Raw genomic sequence first — 15733 nt, 5'->3', positions numbered from 1 at the left:
AGATCAAGACTATCCTTTCAAGGATATAAAATGAAATTATAAAAATCCTAAAAGGGGAAAACTCCCTTGGCAATTTGATGCCTGAAAAGTCATAGTTAACAACCAGTCACACAATAAAGTTCCACATTTATTCACAAGATATTGGAAACTAGACTCAGAATTAATTAGATGGGAAAGGAAATGTTACAATGGGAAACTGAATCAGGAAGTTCTTACCTTAGCCTAAACTAAGGTCTTCTCTTTAACTTTCCCAAAGGACAGACATCTACCCATCTACCCATAACGGTTCTCAAATTGTACTCCCTTTGGGCAGCACAAAGCGTTTCCCTTCAATGTTGGATTGTTGGCCTCATAACAACTCAGACGCTCATTCCTGAATCCAAAATTTAGAATAATTTACAACCATTTGCAGATGCAGTAAAAGTATTTACCAAAGAACCCCTTCGTCCACTAACCTCTTCCATTTCAATATTTATCCTCGCCCCTATTCTAGTACCCTCCATTGCCCTCAAAATTTGAATACCTCTACCCATGCCCAACACACTCCTAGACCTCAAGCTAGGACTTATTTTCATTCTTTCACTATCTGGACTATCAGTATATTCAGTTTTATGATCTGGATGAGCATCCAACTCAAAATATGCCCTAATCGGAGCCTAACGAGCAGTTGCACAAACAATTTCATAGGAAGTATCACTACCTATTATTCTCCTCTCAATCATACTGATTAATGGCTTCTTTACCTTAAAAACACTTTCAATCACTCAAGAAAACTGATGACTCATCATCACAACATGACCACTTGCAATAATATGGTATATTTCTACACTAGTAGAAACAAACCGAGCACCATTTGACCTAACCAAAGGAGAATCCGAATTAATAGCAGGCTTCAATGTAGAATACGCTGCTGGCCCATTTGCTATATTTTTCCTAGCAGAATACGCAAATATCATTGCTATAAATTGTAATGACTGCGTATTTAAAATCAGCCGGAGTCAGGAATTCAGGTTAAGGGAAAAATCTTCAATATTTATTGAAGTGAAGAGGTGAATAAAGATTGCGATAGCAAATATAGGCAGCTGCGACAGGAAGCCAGCTAAGAGAGAGAGACGCGAGCTGAGCCAACCATGGCAATGGCAATCCCAAAAGTCTCTTCTCCCCTTCCCTTTCCACTCCCCTGCCTCCACCCACCAAAATCGTCATTTCCTATACAACACATCAGGATTTGCACAAAGAGTGGGTGGGGGCCATTCTTTCTCCAAGCTTATATATTAATAGAGTATGGTCCAATTACTACTTTGCCTCATGTGCTTGGGACCTCAGTGCATCAACTCAAGCCTCAGCCCATTACAATAAATACCATCACAACTATCTTATTCCTAGGACCATCCCACACACCCTGAATTATAGCCCCTAGAGACTTAACTTCAATCAGCAAAAGTGTACTAACCACAGCTTAAGAACAGGTGGCACAGTGAATGAATTGGGCCTGGAATAAAAAAGAAATCTTTCCAAGTTCAAATCTGAGGTCAGTTACTGACTAGTTGTGTCCCTAGTTATGTGACCTTGAGAGTCACTTAACCATGTCTCCCTTAATTTCTTCACCTTTAAATGAAATGGAAAAGGAAATAGTAGAGGATTCTACTATCTTTGCCAAGAAAACTCCAAATGAAGTCATAAAAACTTAGACAATGGCAATTATTCTTTTTCTCATATTGCAACAACAGTTAACAATGATTAATGATTAACCTCTTATTCACTCTTTATTTATAACTTAACAATAATTACATCCTGAAGTTTCACCCAAACAGTGAACTCATAATAGTTGATGCCAAACCCTAGGGAAAAATGTTGATAAACCTTTAATCTTTATTGCCTGTTCGTAGGTAAGGCAAGATGGAAATCTTTAAATCTAAGGTCTGTTATTACTAAGTTTGTTCAGGGATGTAACTTCAATACAAATTATTTATTAGGGGTTTTCATAATTTCCATAAGTGATAACCAAATAATCCATCAGATAAAAATCACTCTCTACTATAAGCAAACTAGTAAATTTGCCCACTTTGGCTGTTCCCAATTTCTCATACTTCAGTACTTATTTTTAGAATGTTATCAGTAGAATTGATCAGATTTATGACCTTGTTCAAGTAAAAAGTCTCAAGGAACTTCATAGATAAGGATAACTTAAGAGATCTTTGCTATATATATGTTTTTAAAACAATAAGTTAATATTTTTAAAAACTAGATATACCCAATTAAATCTATAAATTTTCAAACATTTTGACCACATTTTTTAACAACTAACTTATCTAACAGCATCCAAACTGAAATAAAAGTTACTTTTCCAAATTTCACAAGATAAGAAAAAATTTAGAACACAATAACACCAGGTTGGTGTTATCAATTCATATGAATACATTTCCAAAGTACCTTACATAGAAAATAATTTTTTTTCATTTTTGGTTTTCTATATTAGTCATATCTAAAACCTGTTATAGAGTAATCCAGCAAAGAGCAATTATATTCAATTAAAAAAATAATCAAAGTGTTTGGGATTTAAAAAAAAAAATCTGTGGAATACTTTATCCCCTGAAACTTTGCCTTGCACTCTGACTTTGAACCCTTCTGAGATATTTCTCAGGAGTCTGGAATATTAAGTTTGAGCTTTTTTTTTTTTTTTTTTTTAAGCAAATATCTCCTCCTACTCCTTGAAAGGAGGTGAGAAGTGTTATGTCTTTTGGTCTCAGTATTTTTGAGTTAATCTCTGCTTTTGTTGATTAGTGGATTAGTTGTCTTGTAGGTTTATCCTATCTGCTACTGCTTGTTAGTAGTGGCATTAATTATGTTTGGTGTATATGGCCATATACCAAATATTGTTTGGTATATGTTAATGTTAATGAAGTCCTTACTTCCCGATAAATACTGTGTTCCTTAATTAATTTGAAAGTTTGGTGTGACTTATTTTCCTCCTATTTTTAACAAACATCTTTTCTGCTTTTGGAATCCTTAACAGTAGTCAGTTCCAGCCTTGAATTGAGTGGATACCTTTATATAAGTCAATTCTCTTAACTTAACCTAGAAACAGATACTTAGGCTTTAAAGGGACTGCTCATCACTTTATTCAAAATATCTGGTTATATTTAGATAGGAATGATTTGTGTGTTTATCAGCTTATTTTCCTCCTCCTTATAATTCAGTTGATGAAGACTTCTAAACCTGTAGCCACTGGGATTTGAAGTACAGGGCAAAGAATGTATGCAAATAATTGTTCTGAGAATTATATCACAGGGATCCTATGCTTACCCATAACCTACCAGGAAACATCCCAAATTTGCTTACACCATGTGTCTATCTTGTTTTCAATACAGGACATTAGGGAATAGAAGTGTTGTTCCCCCAGAAGGTGTTAAAAAATGCAAATATCACTGTTGACTGCTTCTACCCACTGAACTGGTTTTATACGAGATCATTTTATCACATGTAAAAAGAAGGTATTAACTAGTTGACTAAAATACATTATTTTTTGCTAACCAAGAGCTATGGGAAATAGGTCTGTGAAAATTAGAATATTCACACATGATTTCATGCTTCCCTCTCATGATCCTACTTGCTATATATTTTAATTTTTAGTTACCAATTTTGATACCTAATAATGAAAATATTTAGACTCAGAGATATGTTACATAGGAAATAGTCGAATTATATTTTTGTCCTTTTATGTAAAGTTTTTACACATTTAAATAGGTGACATTCCAGAGATTTCATTTCATAACCATTTTACTTTTCAAGAGATACTATATGAAATCATAACTTTATTCATCTAGGATCATCTTGGGTACCATAAATAAATGCTATTCAATCATTGACCACACAATATCTACAAATGAGTTCCTGATTGTGTAGATAGGGATCTACATTAAAGTCTAAAGTGTGCATAAAAGAGGTCCTACTATTCATCTGTAAATAAAATTCAGATTATGATTATTGAGAAACAGTCCCCACAGTCCTGTCTCTGGGTGCAGATGGCTTTCTCCATCACAAGACCATTGAAACTGGCTTCAATAACTTTGCTGCTGAAAGAGCCATACCCATCAGAATTGATCATAATATAATTTTGTTGTTGCCATGTACAATGTTCTCTTGATTATAGGTTTTGCAAACGTGAATGTTAAAAACTATTAATAGTTTTTAATGTAAGTGTTTTGAAAATAAAAAAGATTTATAAAAAAAGTTTTAAATTGTTAAAAACATTTTAAAGAACACTTAAATAATAAATATTGTATGGTTATAAAAAAAATTGGTTATTGAGAAAACTTACTGTGTTTGAGCTATAAAACATTCAGATCACAGAACTTCAGGTTCCTACAAAAAAGTAAGCTTCTAGAATTCAGTATAGGTTGTAATATGTATATGACTAATTTGAGATCACTTTACTTCTCATTTCTAAACCATTTACAGCAAGCCACCATTACTCCATGAATGTGTCCCTAAAAGTGATTATTGAGAAACTATACGAAAAATTTGCTATCTCACTGTGAACCAGAAATACATGTTATATAAGAGGAAAGAAAAAATCCAGTTTAGAAATGGGTAACCTCTTATGGGGACACACTTTCATGGTTTCTTTTGGGGCAAAAAGTAGATAGCGTAGTAGATAGTTCTCCAGTAGATAGCGATAGGAAAGGGAGTGAAAATAGAACCAGTCCTAATTTACAACTAAACTTTTGAAATAGAACCAGGTCATAGATTTGGGGACTATTGGTAAAGGTAGGCCAGAGTTTTACCCCAAAAGAAGAATAAATAAATCTCTCTCCTTTGGTAGCTTTCTCTACGTTTCTTATGGTTATTATAGACATCACCTTCTTCTCTGTTCAATTTCATCTTAGTGTCACAGACACTTAATTGATCATCATTTTCTCACAGTTATCTCAGAAGGACACTCTTAGTAATGCAAGAACATTTTCATTAAATAACTTCAAGTTGGAACTGGTATCTCAATTTATGCTCTTCGCCAATCTCTTCATATTTCATAATATGCTATAAGAAATCCCTCTCTATAATATCTCCTATATTGTCCCTCAGCATCATAAATATATGTGGATTATATTCATTTATTTTTTATTACTGAGATGTACAAAATGTCTTATAAACTTTACATGCTGCATTTGTATTCAAGACTGTAATAAAAAGGAAAATATAAGTAGCTCTGACTCATCATATTTACGATATCTGATATTATTATTTAGTACTTACTACCCCACATTACTACCTCTGAAAACACACACACACACACACACACACACACACACACACACACGTAAATAATCCCTCCACAACTTTGGTATAAAGTAATGGAAAGAAGACTTCTAGGGAAATGTGGAATTTTGTCTTGATTCTGCCACTAACTAGCTTTGAGTCATTTTTTCAGTTGTATCTGACTCTTCATGATCCCATTTGGGATGTCCTTTGTAAAAATACTTGAGTTACTTGCCATTTCCTTCTCCAGATCAATTTACATATGAGGAAACTGGGGCAAACAGGAATAAGTGACTTGCCTAGGATCACAAAACTAATAAGAGTCTCAGGCCATATTTGCACTCATGAAGAGGAGTTTTCCTAACTTCAGATTCAATGCTCTATCTACTGCACTACTAAGCTTCCCGCTAACTATATAACAGAGGATTTTACTTCTATGGGTTTCAGTTTGCTCATCTGTACAAAAGGATTGAACAGGTGAACTGTGAGATGGTTCCTGATCTTTGTTTCTGATTCTGAGATGCTATGATCCTGTGATTTGTAAAGTGGTAGAAAGGGATAAAATTATTTCTCAAATTATGACATATAAAATGAAACTTTTAAAGGATGCTTATATGGGATCCAGTGTAATGTAATAGAGTCCGGGGTTTGGAGTCAGAATCCTTCTGTTCAAATACTGATTCTGCTATTTACTACCAATGTGACCTTGAAGATGTTCCTTAACTTCTTTATGGCTCTCTTTCTCTGTAATATGAAGCTTAGATGACCTCTAGATTCCTTAAATTCTAAATCTGAGATTCTATGAGCTTCCTTTTCTATTACTTTTTTAAGTGGAAACTAACAGTTTTGAAATACTGAAAGGCAAGCAAACCAGAGTTCTTGTCCTGCCTCCAAATCCTCTTAGCTATAACCCTAGGCAAGTCATTTAACACTCTGGACCTTAGTTTCCTCATCAGTAAACTTGGACTTGGGTGGCCTCTAAGGTCATATCCAACCACAGACCTATGCTATGATGTTAGATGTATATGTTAGATCTTCAAAAGACCATTCAATTTATCACTAGTTTCAGGTACTTGATTTACTCATGGACATTGTATAGTTTGGTAGTTTTGAATTCAGATTTTTCTGCATCTATCTGAGTTACTTACATAAATAATCTTACACATCCAATTTAATATTAGAATTATTTTTCTTGGAAATACTACATTGTAAAGCCAAGAAAGAAAAGGAGAACAAGAGGAAAAAGGAAATTAATGGGGAAAAAATACAATGAGTTTTTTCTTCCTATTTTATAGCAAATCCCTGTCCTGTACCTTTTGTAATCCCGGAGAATGCTCTTCTTTCGGAGAAGGAATTTTATGTTGGTCAGAATGTATCTATCAAGTGCCGAGAAGGCTATCTGCTACGAGGCCAAGCTGTTATTACCTGTAATCCTGATGAGACCTGGACACCAACAAGTGCTAAATGTGAAAGTAAGTGTACCAATGGAATCTAATTAAATCAATCACAATCTGTATTCCCAATGTTATGTGACTTTGTCAATCCCATAACCTAACTATGCATTGTGTTTCAGCATTGTCTTTTATAGGAGAGAAGCAGCAATGGGGGAGAAGGGAGAGGAACCTTTAAGCCAGGAAGATATGGTTTCAAGTTTTATCTCTGACATCTATCTGTGGAATTTTGGGCAAATCATTTAACTTTGTAGTACTTTAAACAATTCTCTAAAACTCTGACCTTTGTCTTACCACTGGACTCCTGATAATTTTGGGGTGAGAGTGACTCTGATAACTTTGCACAGCTCTGCCTCACTTAAATTCAATTCACTTGAAGTCAAGACTTTACCTTCCTGATATCACTGATTCTCTTTGAGAATAAAGGAGACTCACGATAACAAAACTGTTGAATGTACCAACCTGAATTGGTAGAAGGAATTTTCTCACCTTGAGTTCTTATGTAATGCCAGAGAAACTGAGGCAAGATAGAGATTAAAGAGTATTTAATATTTGATTTGAAGGGGAGAGATTTACTGGAACCAAATGAATCCATGGTTTGGTCCCAGAGCTGAATGAGATTATCTTCTCCAAGAATCCAGCAATCAATGTGAGTTCTCAATGACATATATATGCAGGTGGCTCAGCTACAGGAGTAGACCGAGGCAGGGGCAGAGTCAGAGCACTGAGAGCGGGAACGGGACTATCAATCCCGTTCTGACAGGGTCGGGGGAAGCATGGGACATTCTGATAAATTGGGATTACAGAATGGGGAGAGGTACTGGACATTCTGATGATGTCTAAGATAGAAGGTCTTTCTCCTTATCTGGATCATGTGATTAGGAGGGAGAAATGGTGCTTCAGGATTAAACAGAATAATTGGGAACTGAGGCAGAATAATTCAGGGAAACTGAGGCAGGAAAATAGGGAAAGTGAGGTAGGACAATAAAAGGGAACTGTGGCACAACAATAATTATATCATCTAAAAAAAGTTTAAGGATATTCACATGATGATAGGGTGGAGCCAAGATGGTAGAGAAGGCACATGCTACTTTCTAAGCTCCTCTTATACCTTCACAACCAGTTATTAAATTCAGCCTCAAAAATAGCACTTGACACATAAAATTCATGAAGATTAGAAGCATAACAACTCACCAGCTGAAGATAATCTGGAAGATTGCCAGGAAAGGTTTGTCCTGAGCAGCTGGAGCAGATCAGCGCAAGCAGGGATAGAACCAGAGGCTAAGATTTAGAGCAGACCAGAGGCAGGGGTGGCCTCTGTTCTTAGAAAAGTTATAGAGATGACTCTGCCATAGGCTGACTGCTCTGCCTTGATTACAAAGCAGTAAACTGGCAGAGAAATTAAAACAAAACACATTAAATATCTACTTGGAAAAACAACAGACCTGGAAAATAGATCTAGGAGAAATAATCTGAGGATTATTGGATTTCCCAAAAATTATAATGAAAAACAGAGTTTAAATACTATTTTATAGGAAATCATCAAAGAGAACTGCCCAGATGTAATAGAATCAGAAGGTAAAATAGTCATTGAAAGAAATCATCAAATACCTTCTGAAAAATACCCTAAAATAAAAACTCCAAGGAATATTGTGGCTAAATTTCAGAATTACCAGACTAAAGAAAAAATATTACAAGCAGCCAAAAAAAAAAAAAATTCAAATACCAGGAGCGACAAGAAGGATCACTCGGGATCTAGCTGCTTCTACATTAAAGGATCGAAGGGCCTGGAATCTGATATTCCAAAAGGCAAAGGAACTTGGAATGCAGCCAAGAATAAACAACCCAGCTAAGCTGAGCATTTTCTTCCATGGAAGAAGATGGACATTTAATGAAACAGATGAATTCCATTTGTTTCTAAGGAAAAAACCAGATCTAAACAAAAAATTTGATCTCCAACCATAGGACACAAGAGAAGCAGAAAAAGTTAAAAGGAACTCTTGAGAAGTGTATTTCTGTTGTGGACATACATAAAGACCACATGTAAAATTTGATTTTACTGATATAACAAAAAAAAAAGGGGGGGGGAGTAGAAATGGAAAGAGGATAGTGTCAGAAAAAGAGAAAAGAGGAGATAAAAAGAGGGAAACTATATCCTACAAAGAGGCAAAGGAAACCTATCATATCTGGGGGAACTTAAAGAGGGAGAGAAACATTGTATGAATCTTACTCTCATCAGAGTTGCCTCAAAGAGAAAATAATTGACATATTTGTTTTACAGAGAATCTTCTCTCACCTCATTAAAAAGTGGGAGAGGAAAAGGGAAAAGGGAAAGAGTAATAAGGGAAGGGTACAAGAAAGGGGAAGGGATTCAAAAGGAGGAGAGAGGGATCCTAAGGAGGGAGAGCTGCATAATGCAAGTGGGGCCCATAAGTTTAATACTGGGAAAGGGAGTAAGGGGGAACAAGAAAAAGAAAAGCATAATTTGGGGATAATAAGATGGCAGGAAATACAGAATTAATCATTTTAACCGTAAATGTGAATGGGATGAACTCTCCCATAAAGCGGAGGCGGATAGCAGACTGGATCAAAAGTCAGAACCTACAATATGTTGTTTACAGGAAACACATTTAAAGCAGGGAGACACATACAGAGTAAAGGTAAAAGGCTGGAGCAGAATCTATTATGCTTCAGGTCAAAAAAGCAGAGGTAGCCATCCTTATCTCAGATCAAACAAAAGCAAAAATGATCTAATTAAAAGAGGTAAGGAAGGAAACTATGTCTTGCTAAAGGATAGCATAGACAATGAAGCAATATCAATACTAAACATATATGCACCAAGTGGTATAGCATCTAACTTCCTAAAGGAGAAGTTAAGAGAGTTGCAAGAAGAAATAGACAGTAAAACTATAATCATGGGAGATCTCAAACTTGCACTCTCAGAATTAGATAAATCAAACCACAAAACAAATAAGAAAGAAATTAAAGAGGTAAATAGAATATTAGAAAAATTGGGTATGATAGATCTTTGGAGAAAATTGAATGGTGACAGAAAGGAGTACACTTTCTTCTCAGCAGTTCATGGAACCTATACAAAAATTGACCATATGTTAAGACATAAAGACCTCAAAATTAAATGCGGGAAGGCAGAAATAGTAAATGCTTTCTTTTCAGATCACAATGCAATAAAAACTACATTCAACAAAAAGTTAGGGATAAATAGACCAAAAAGTAATTGGAAACTAAATAATCTCATCTTAAAGAATGATTGTGTGAAACAGCAAATTATAGACAGAATTAATAATTTCACTTAAGATAATGACAATGATAAGACATCATATCAAAATATGTGGAATGCAGCCAAACCAGTAATAAGGGGAAATTTTATATCTTTAGAGGTTTACTTGAATAAAATAGAGAAAGAGATGATCAATGAATTGGGCTTGCAACTTAAAAAGCTAGGAAAAAAAAAAACAAATTAAAAACCCCCAATCAAATACTAAACTTGAAATTCTAAAATTAAAGGAAAAATTAATAATATTGAAAGTCTATTGAATTAATAAATAAAACTAAGAGTTGGTTTTATGAAAAAACCAATAAAATAGATAAACCAATGGTAAATCTGATTAGAAAAAGGAAAGAGGAAAATCAAATTGTTAGCTTTAAAAATGAAAAGGGGGAACTTTCCACCAATAGGAAATTAGAGAAATAATAAGAAGTTACTTTGCCCAAACTTATGCTAATAAATTTGATAACCTAAGTGAAATGGATGAGTACCTTCAAAAATATAGGCTTCCCAGAATAACAGAGGAGGAAGTAAATTGCTTAAATAGTCCCAATTCAGAAAAAGAAATAGAACAAGCTATTAATCAACTCCCTAAGAAAAAAATCCCCAGGACCAGATGGATTTACATGTGAATTCTACATGTGAAACATTTAAAGAACAATTAACTCCAATGCTATGTAAACTATTTGAAAAAATAGGAAAGGAAGGAGTCCTACCAAATTCCTTTTATAACATATACATGGTGCTGATAACTAAACCAGGTAGGTTGAAAACAGAGGAAAAAAAATATAGACCAATCTCCCTAATGAATAAATCTTTCTTAAATAAAATACTAGCAAAAAGACTACAGAAAATCATCCCCAGGATAATACACCATGATCAAGTAGGATTTATACCAGGAATGCAGGGCTAGTTCAATATTAGGAAAACTATTAGCATACTTGACCATATTAATAATCAAATTAACAAAAAACCATATGATAATCTCAATAGATGCAGAAAAAGCATTTGATAAAATCCAACATCCTATTAAAAATACTTGAGAGTATAGAAATAAATGGACTTTTCCTTAAAATAATCAGTAGCATCTATTTAAAACCATCAATAAGCATCATATGTAATGGGGATAAACTGCAACCATTCCCAATAATATCAGGAGTGAAACAAAGCTGCCCACTATCATCATTACTATTCAATAGTATATTAGAAATGCTAGCTTCGGCAATAAGAGTTGAGAAAGAGATTAAAGGAATTAGAGTAGGCAATGAGGAAACCAAATTATCACTCTTTTCAGATGATATGATGGTATACTTAGAGAACCCCAAAGATTCTACTAAAAAGCTATTAGAATTAATTTACAACTTTAGTAAAGTTGCAGGATACAAAATAAATCCACATAAATCATAAGCATTTTTATATATCACTAACAAAATCCAACAGCAAGAGATACAAAGAGAAATTCCATTTAAAATAACTGTCGATAGCATACAATATTTGGGAATCTACCTGCCAAGGGAAAGTCAGGAACTATATGAGCAAAACTACAAAATGCTTTCCACATAAATAAAGTCAGACCTAAACAACTGGAAAAATATTAAGCTCTCAGATAGGCTGAGTGAATATAATAAAGATGACAATACTCCCTAAACTAATCTATTTATTTAGTGCTATACCAATCAGACTCCCAAGAAACTATTTTAATGACCTAGATAAAATAACAACAAAGTTCATTTGGATAAACAAAAGGGCAAGAATTTCAAGGGAATTAATGAAAACAAAAAATCAAATGAAGGTGGCCTAGCTGTACCAGATCTAAAATTATATTATAAAGCAGCAATTACCAAAACCATTTGGTATTGGCTAAGAAATAGACTACTTGATCAGTGGAATAGGTTAGATTCAAAGAACAAAATAGATAATAACTTTAATAATCTAGTGTTTGACAAACCCAAAGACCCCAGCTTTTGGGATAAGAACTCATTGTTTGACAAAAATTGCTGGGAAAATTGGAAATTAGTATGGCAGAAACTAGGCACTGACCCACACTTAACCAAGAGAAGGTCAAAATGGGTTCATGACCTAGGCATAAAGAATGAGATTATAAATTAATTAGAAAAACATAGGATATTTTAGCTCTCAGACTTGTGGAAGAGGAAGGAATTTATAACCAAAGAAGAACTAGAGATCATTATTGATCACAAAATAGAAAATTTTGATTATATCAAATTGAAAAGTTTTTGTACAAACAAAACTAATGCAGACAAAATTAGAAGGGAAGCAATAAACTGGGAAAACATTTTTACAGTCAAAGGTTCTGATAAAAGCCTCATTTCCAAAATATATAGAGATTTGACTCAATTTATAAGAAATCAAGCCATTCTCTAATTGATAAATGGTCAAAGGATATGAACAGACAATTTTCAGATGATGAAATTGAAACTATTTCTACTCATAAGAAAATGTGTTCCAAATCATTATTGATTGGAGAAATGCAAATTAAGACAACTCTCATATATCACTACATACCTCTCAGATTGGCTAAGATGACAAGAAAAGATAATGACAAATGTTGGAGGGGATGTGAAAAAACTGGAATACTGATACATTGTTGATGGAGTTGTGAATGGATCCAACCATTCTGAAAAGCAATTTGGAACTATACTCAAAATGTTATCAAATTGTACATAGCCTTTGATCCAACGATGTTACTACTGGGCTTATAGCCCAAAGAGATACTAAAGAAGGGAAAGGGATTTGTATGTGCCAAAATGTTTGTGGCACTTGTAGCCACTCTTTGTAGTGGCTAGAAACTGGAAATTGAATGGATGCCTATCAATTGGAGAATGGCTGAGTAAATTGTGGTATATGAATATTATGGAATATTATTTTTCTGTAAGAAATGACCAGCAGGATGATTTCAGAAAGGCCTGGAGAGACTTACATGAACTGATGCTGAGTGAAATGAGCAGGACCAGGACATCATTATGTATTTCAATAACAATACTATATGATGATCAATTATGATGGATGTGGCCCTCTTCAACAATGAGATGAACCAAATCAGTTCCAATACAGCAGTAATGAATTGAATCAACTACACCCAGCAAAAAACTCTGGGAAATGACTATGAACCACTACATATCCCTCTATTTTTGTCTGCCTGCAATTTTGATTTCCTTCACAGGCTAATTGTACACTATTTCAAACGTTGATTCTTCTTATGCAGCAAAATAACTGTTTGGACATGTATACACATATTGAATTTAACTTATACTTCAACATATTTAACATGTATCGGTCAACCTGCCATCTGGGGGAAGGAGTGGGAGGAAGGAGAAGAAAAGTTGGAACAAAAGGTTTTACAATTGTCAATGCTGAAAAATTACCCATGAATATATCTTGTAAATAAAAAGCTATAAAAAAAATTTTTTTAAGGATATTCACATGATGATTAATATCAATTAATTGAGAAAATACAAGAACAACAAAATCCTACAGAAGATTTTTAATCTATCAAACCCATATTTGTTTATTGATTTATGAATGCCATGTAGTGTTATTATTTCATTGCCTCAGAGGAGTCCACAACCCACAAATTAAGAATAATTAAATTAGCCAGTCTCTAAGGACTTTCCAATTCTAATATTCTGTGCCAGATTCAAAGATTAAAGAGAATAAAATTACAAAATGCACCCAAAAATGAGGGTGGTTTTTTGTTTGATTAGACATATTTGCTAGAAGATTTTCCTTTTTTAAAAAATTTGAAGTAGGGCTATCAATTGGAAGAAAAGAAGAAGAGAGGAAGGGAAAAAGAAAAGCAGGAAAAACTGAAGGAAAGAGTCTCTGGTTATTGTTTTTAAAAAATATATAACAAAGAACATAAGAGAAAACCAGAGTTTCTTAATCTCTTGAAAAAATGGAACTGGACCAGATAATTTCTAAAATCCTTTCCAACTCCCAATTATATAAGTATCTATTGTGTGAAAGACATTGACAGATACAGTGGCCAAAGAAGGAGCTTAGTTCTAGCAAGTAAGATAAGGTAGCTGCAAATAGCTTTAGTGTGATGTGATTTAAAGTGGTAAATGGGTGATAGAAACATGGGGCAGCAAGGTTCTATTATTGAAATTTCACCTGTAAATTCACCAGAAGTGCTGCTAATTTATTTTATGGAAAACACAACCTCCAACTTCTCAAATAGATATACAAAAGTTTAAGTAGGAATATCAATCAAGTTGACAGAATGTTCCCTCTAAAGCGATCATCCATTTTTTTTCAAAGATTATTTTTTCATGATTAACATCTTATCCTATGACTCTTCATAATTATTTTTGTATTGTATTGCAGCCTCTTCAGTACTGCAGTGTACCTTTCCACTACCTGCTGAGTGATATTTTAAATTCTTTACAGACTATATTCCATGATTTGTAGTCAGTAGTATGCTGCAGTTGATTTCTGCCAACTTACTAGAGCAGATTGTTAAATTTTTATTGTGAGCATTTATTGATTGATTTGTTTATTTTGATGTAAACAGGATTAGAAAATGCTGCAATTCATGGCTTGATTTACTGTTTGGTTGAGTGTTTACACTGAAGAAAATTTTGGAGAAAATGATGATAATACAGATTAAACTTTAAAATGCCAAACATATATTTTTTTCCAAAATACAATTGCTAAATATTTACCAGAACCACCCCTAAAGTAAAATTTTATGGTCTTAAGATATATTCATTTGTAAAATATGTTTAAAATTTCTCCTCATTATTCACTCTCACTCACATAACCCTATGTGTAATGTTAAGCTACACCATCCTATGATAGATACTACATGTTGAAGAGGGATTGATTATGAATATTTATCATGGTTATGCTGCTTGGCACATAGTGTTCCAAAGGTATAATTGTACAATCCAAACCCCATGGAGTTCTTCTAACCAGTCCTGGTAGTGGAATATAAATAATAATTCTTAATTTCTTAAAGACTTTTTTTTATAGGTTTATAAAGCTAACCTCCAACCTTTGGGTGATATCTGACTCTTTAAACCTTATTTTGTCAAAAATCGTATAGATATTATTTTAACATGTCATTTTGCAAAATAGTAACACAAGTTCAAAACATTCTGTGGACAGTGCAAATAACTTATCAGTTAGCCTTGTAGTGGACATACCTATAACTGTCTCTTTTGTTTAATTTAGAGATCTCTTGTGGACCTCCAGCTCATGTTGAAAATGCAATTATTCGTGGTATCCATTACCAATATGGAGACCTGATAACCTACTCCTGTTATAGTGGATATATGCTAGAAGGCTCTCTTAGAAGTGTTTGCTTGGGAAATGGAACCTGGACATCACCTCCTACTTGCAGAGGTATGGGTAGATTCGATAAATTCTTTTTGGTGTGAATATCTCAGGAAATCTACATTTAAAAAAATCAAGAGATAGCTTAAGATTAGAACTTGTTTAATTTAGTGATTTATTTCAATAAATATGTTATTGAGTATCTATCATGTTCAATACTAATTTGTGGTGGGCATATAACAATTAGAATGAAACAATCCCTTCCCTCAGGGTGCCTATATTTTAGTGGCAATACAACAAATACATAGTTATGGAAACAACAAGTTAAGTAGAAGAAGCAGAGAACATTCATGATTGGAGAGGTCTGGCTGGTAAGGCTTCCCAGAGAATGTAGTATCTGACTTGAGGCTTGAAAAAGCTAAAGTTTCTAAGATAAAAA

At 33.8% G+C, this 15733-nt stretch overlaps 1 protein-coding gene across 1 annotated transcript in view; it reads left to right on the top strand.

The window, feature by feature from the left end:
- Window positions 1-15733, top strand: part of SVEP1 (sushi, von Willebrand factor type A, EGF and pentraxin domain containing 1) — a 362611-nt gene that overhangs the window by 318742 nt on the left and 28136 nt on the right. The window contains exons 43-44 of the mRNA XM_051962558.1: window positions 6555-6731; window positions 15193-15363. Of these exons, the coding sequence (XP_051818518.1) occupies window positions 6555-6731; window positions 15193-15363 (348 nt within the window). The remainder of the gene's footprint in view (window positions 1-6554; window positions 6732-15192; window positions 15364-15733) is intronic.

The sequence above is a fragment of the Antechinus flavipes genome, chromosome 1 (assembly GCF_016432865.1).
Source record: "Antechinus flavipes isolate AdamAnt ecotype Samford, QLD, Australia chromosome 1, AdamAnt_v2, whole genome shotgun sequence".
NCBI classification, from domain to species: Eukaryota; Metazoa; Chordata; class Mammalia; order Dasyuromorphia; family Dasyuridae; genus Antechinus; species Antechinus flavipes.
The sequence above is the reverse complement of the archived record's forward strand: the minus strand, read 5'-3'. Positions and strand labels throughout refer to the sequence as shown.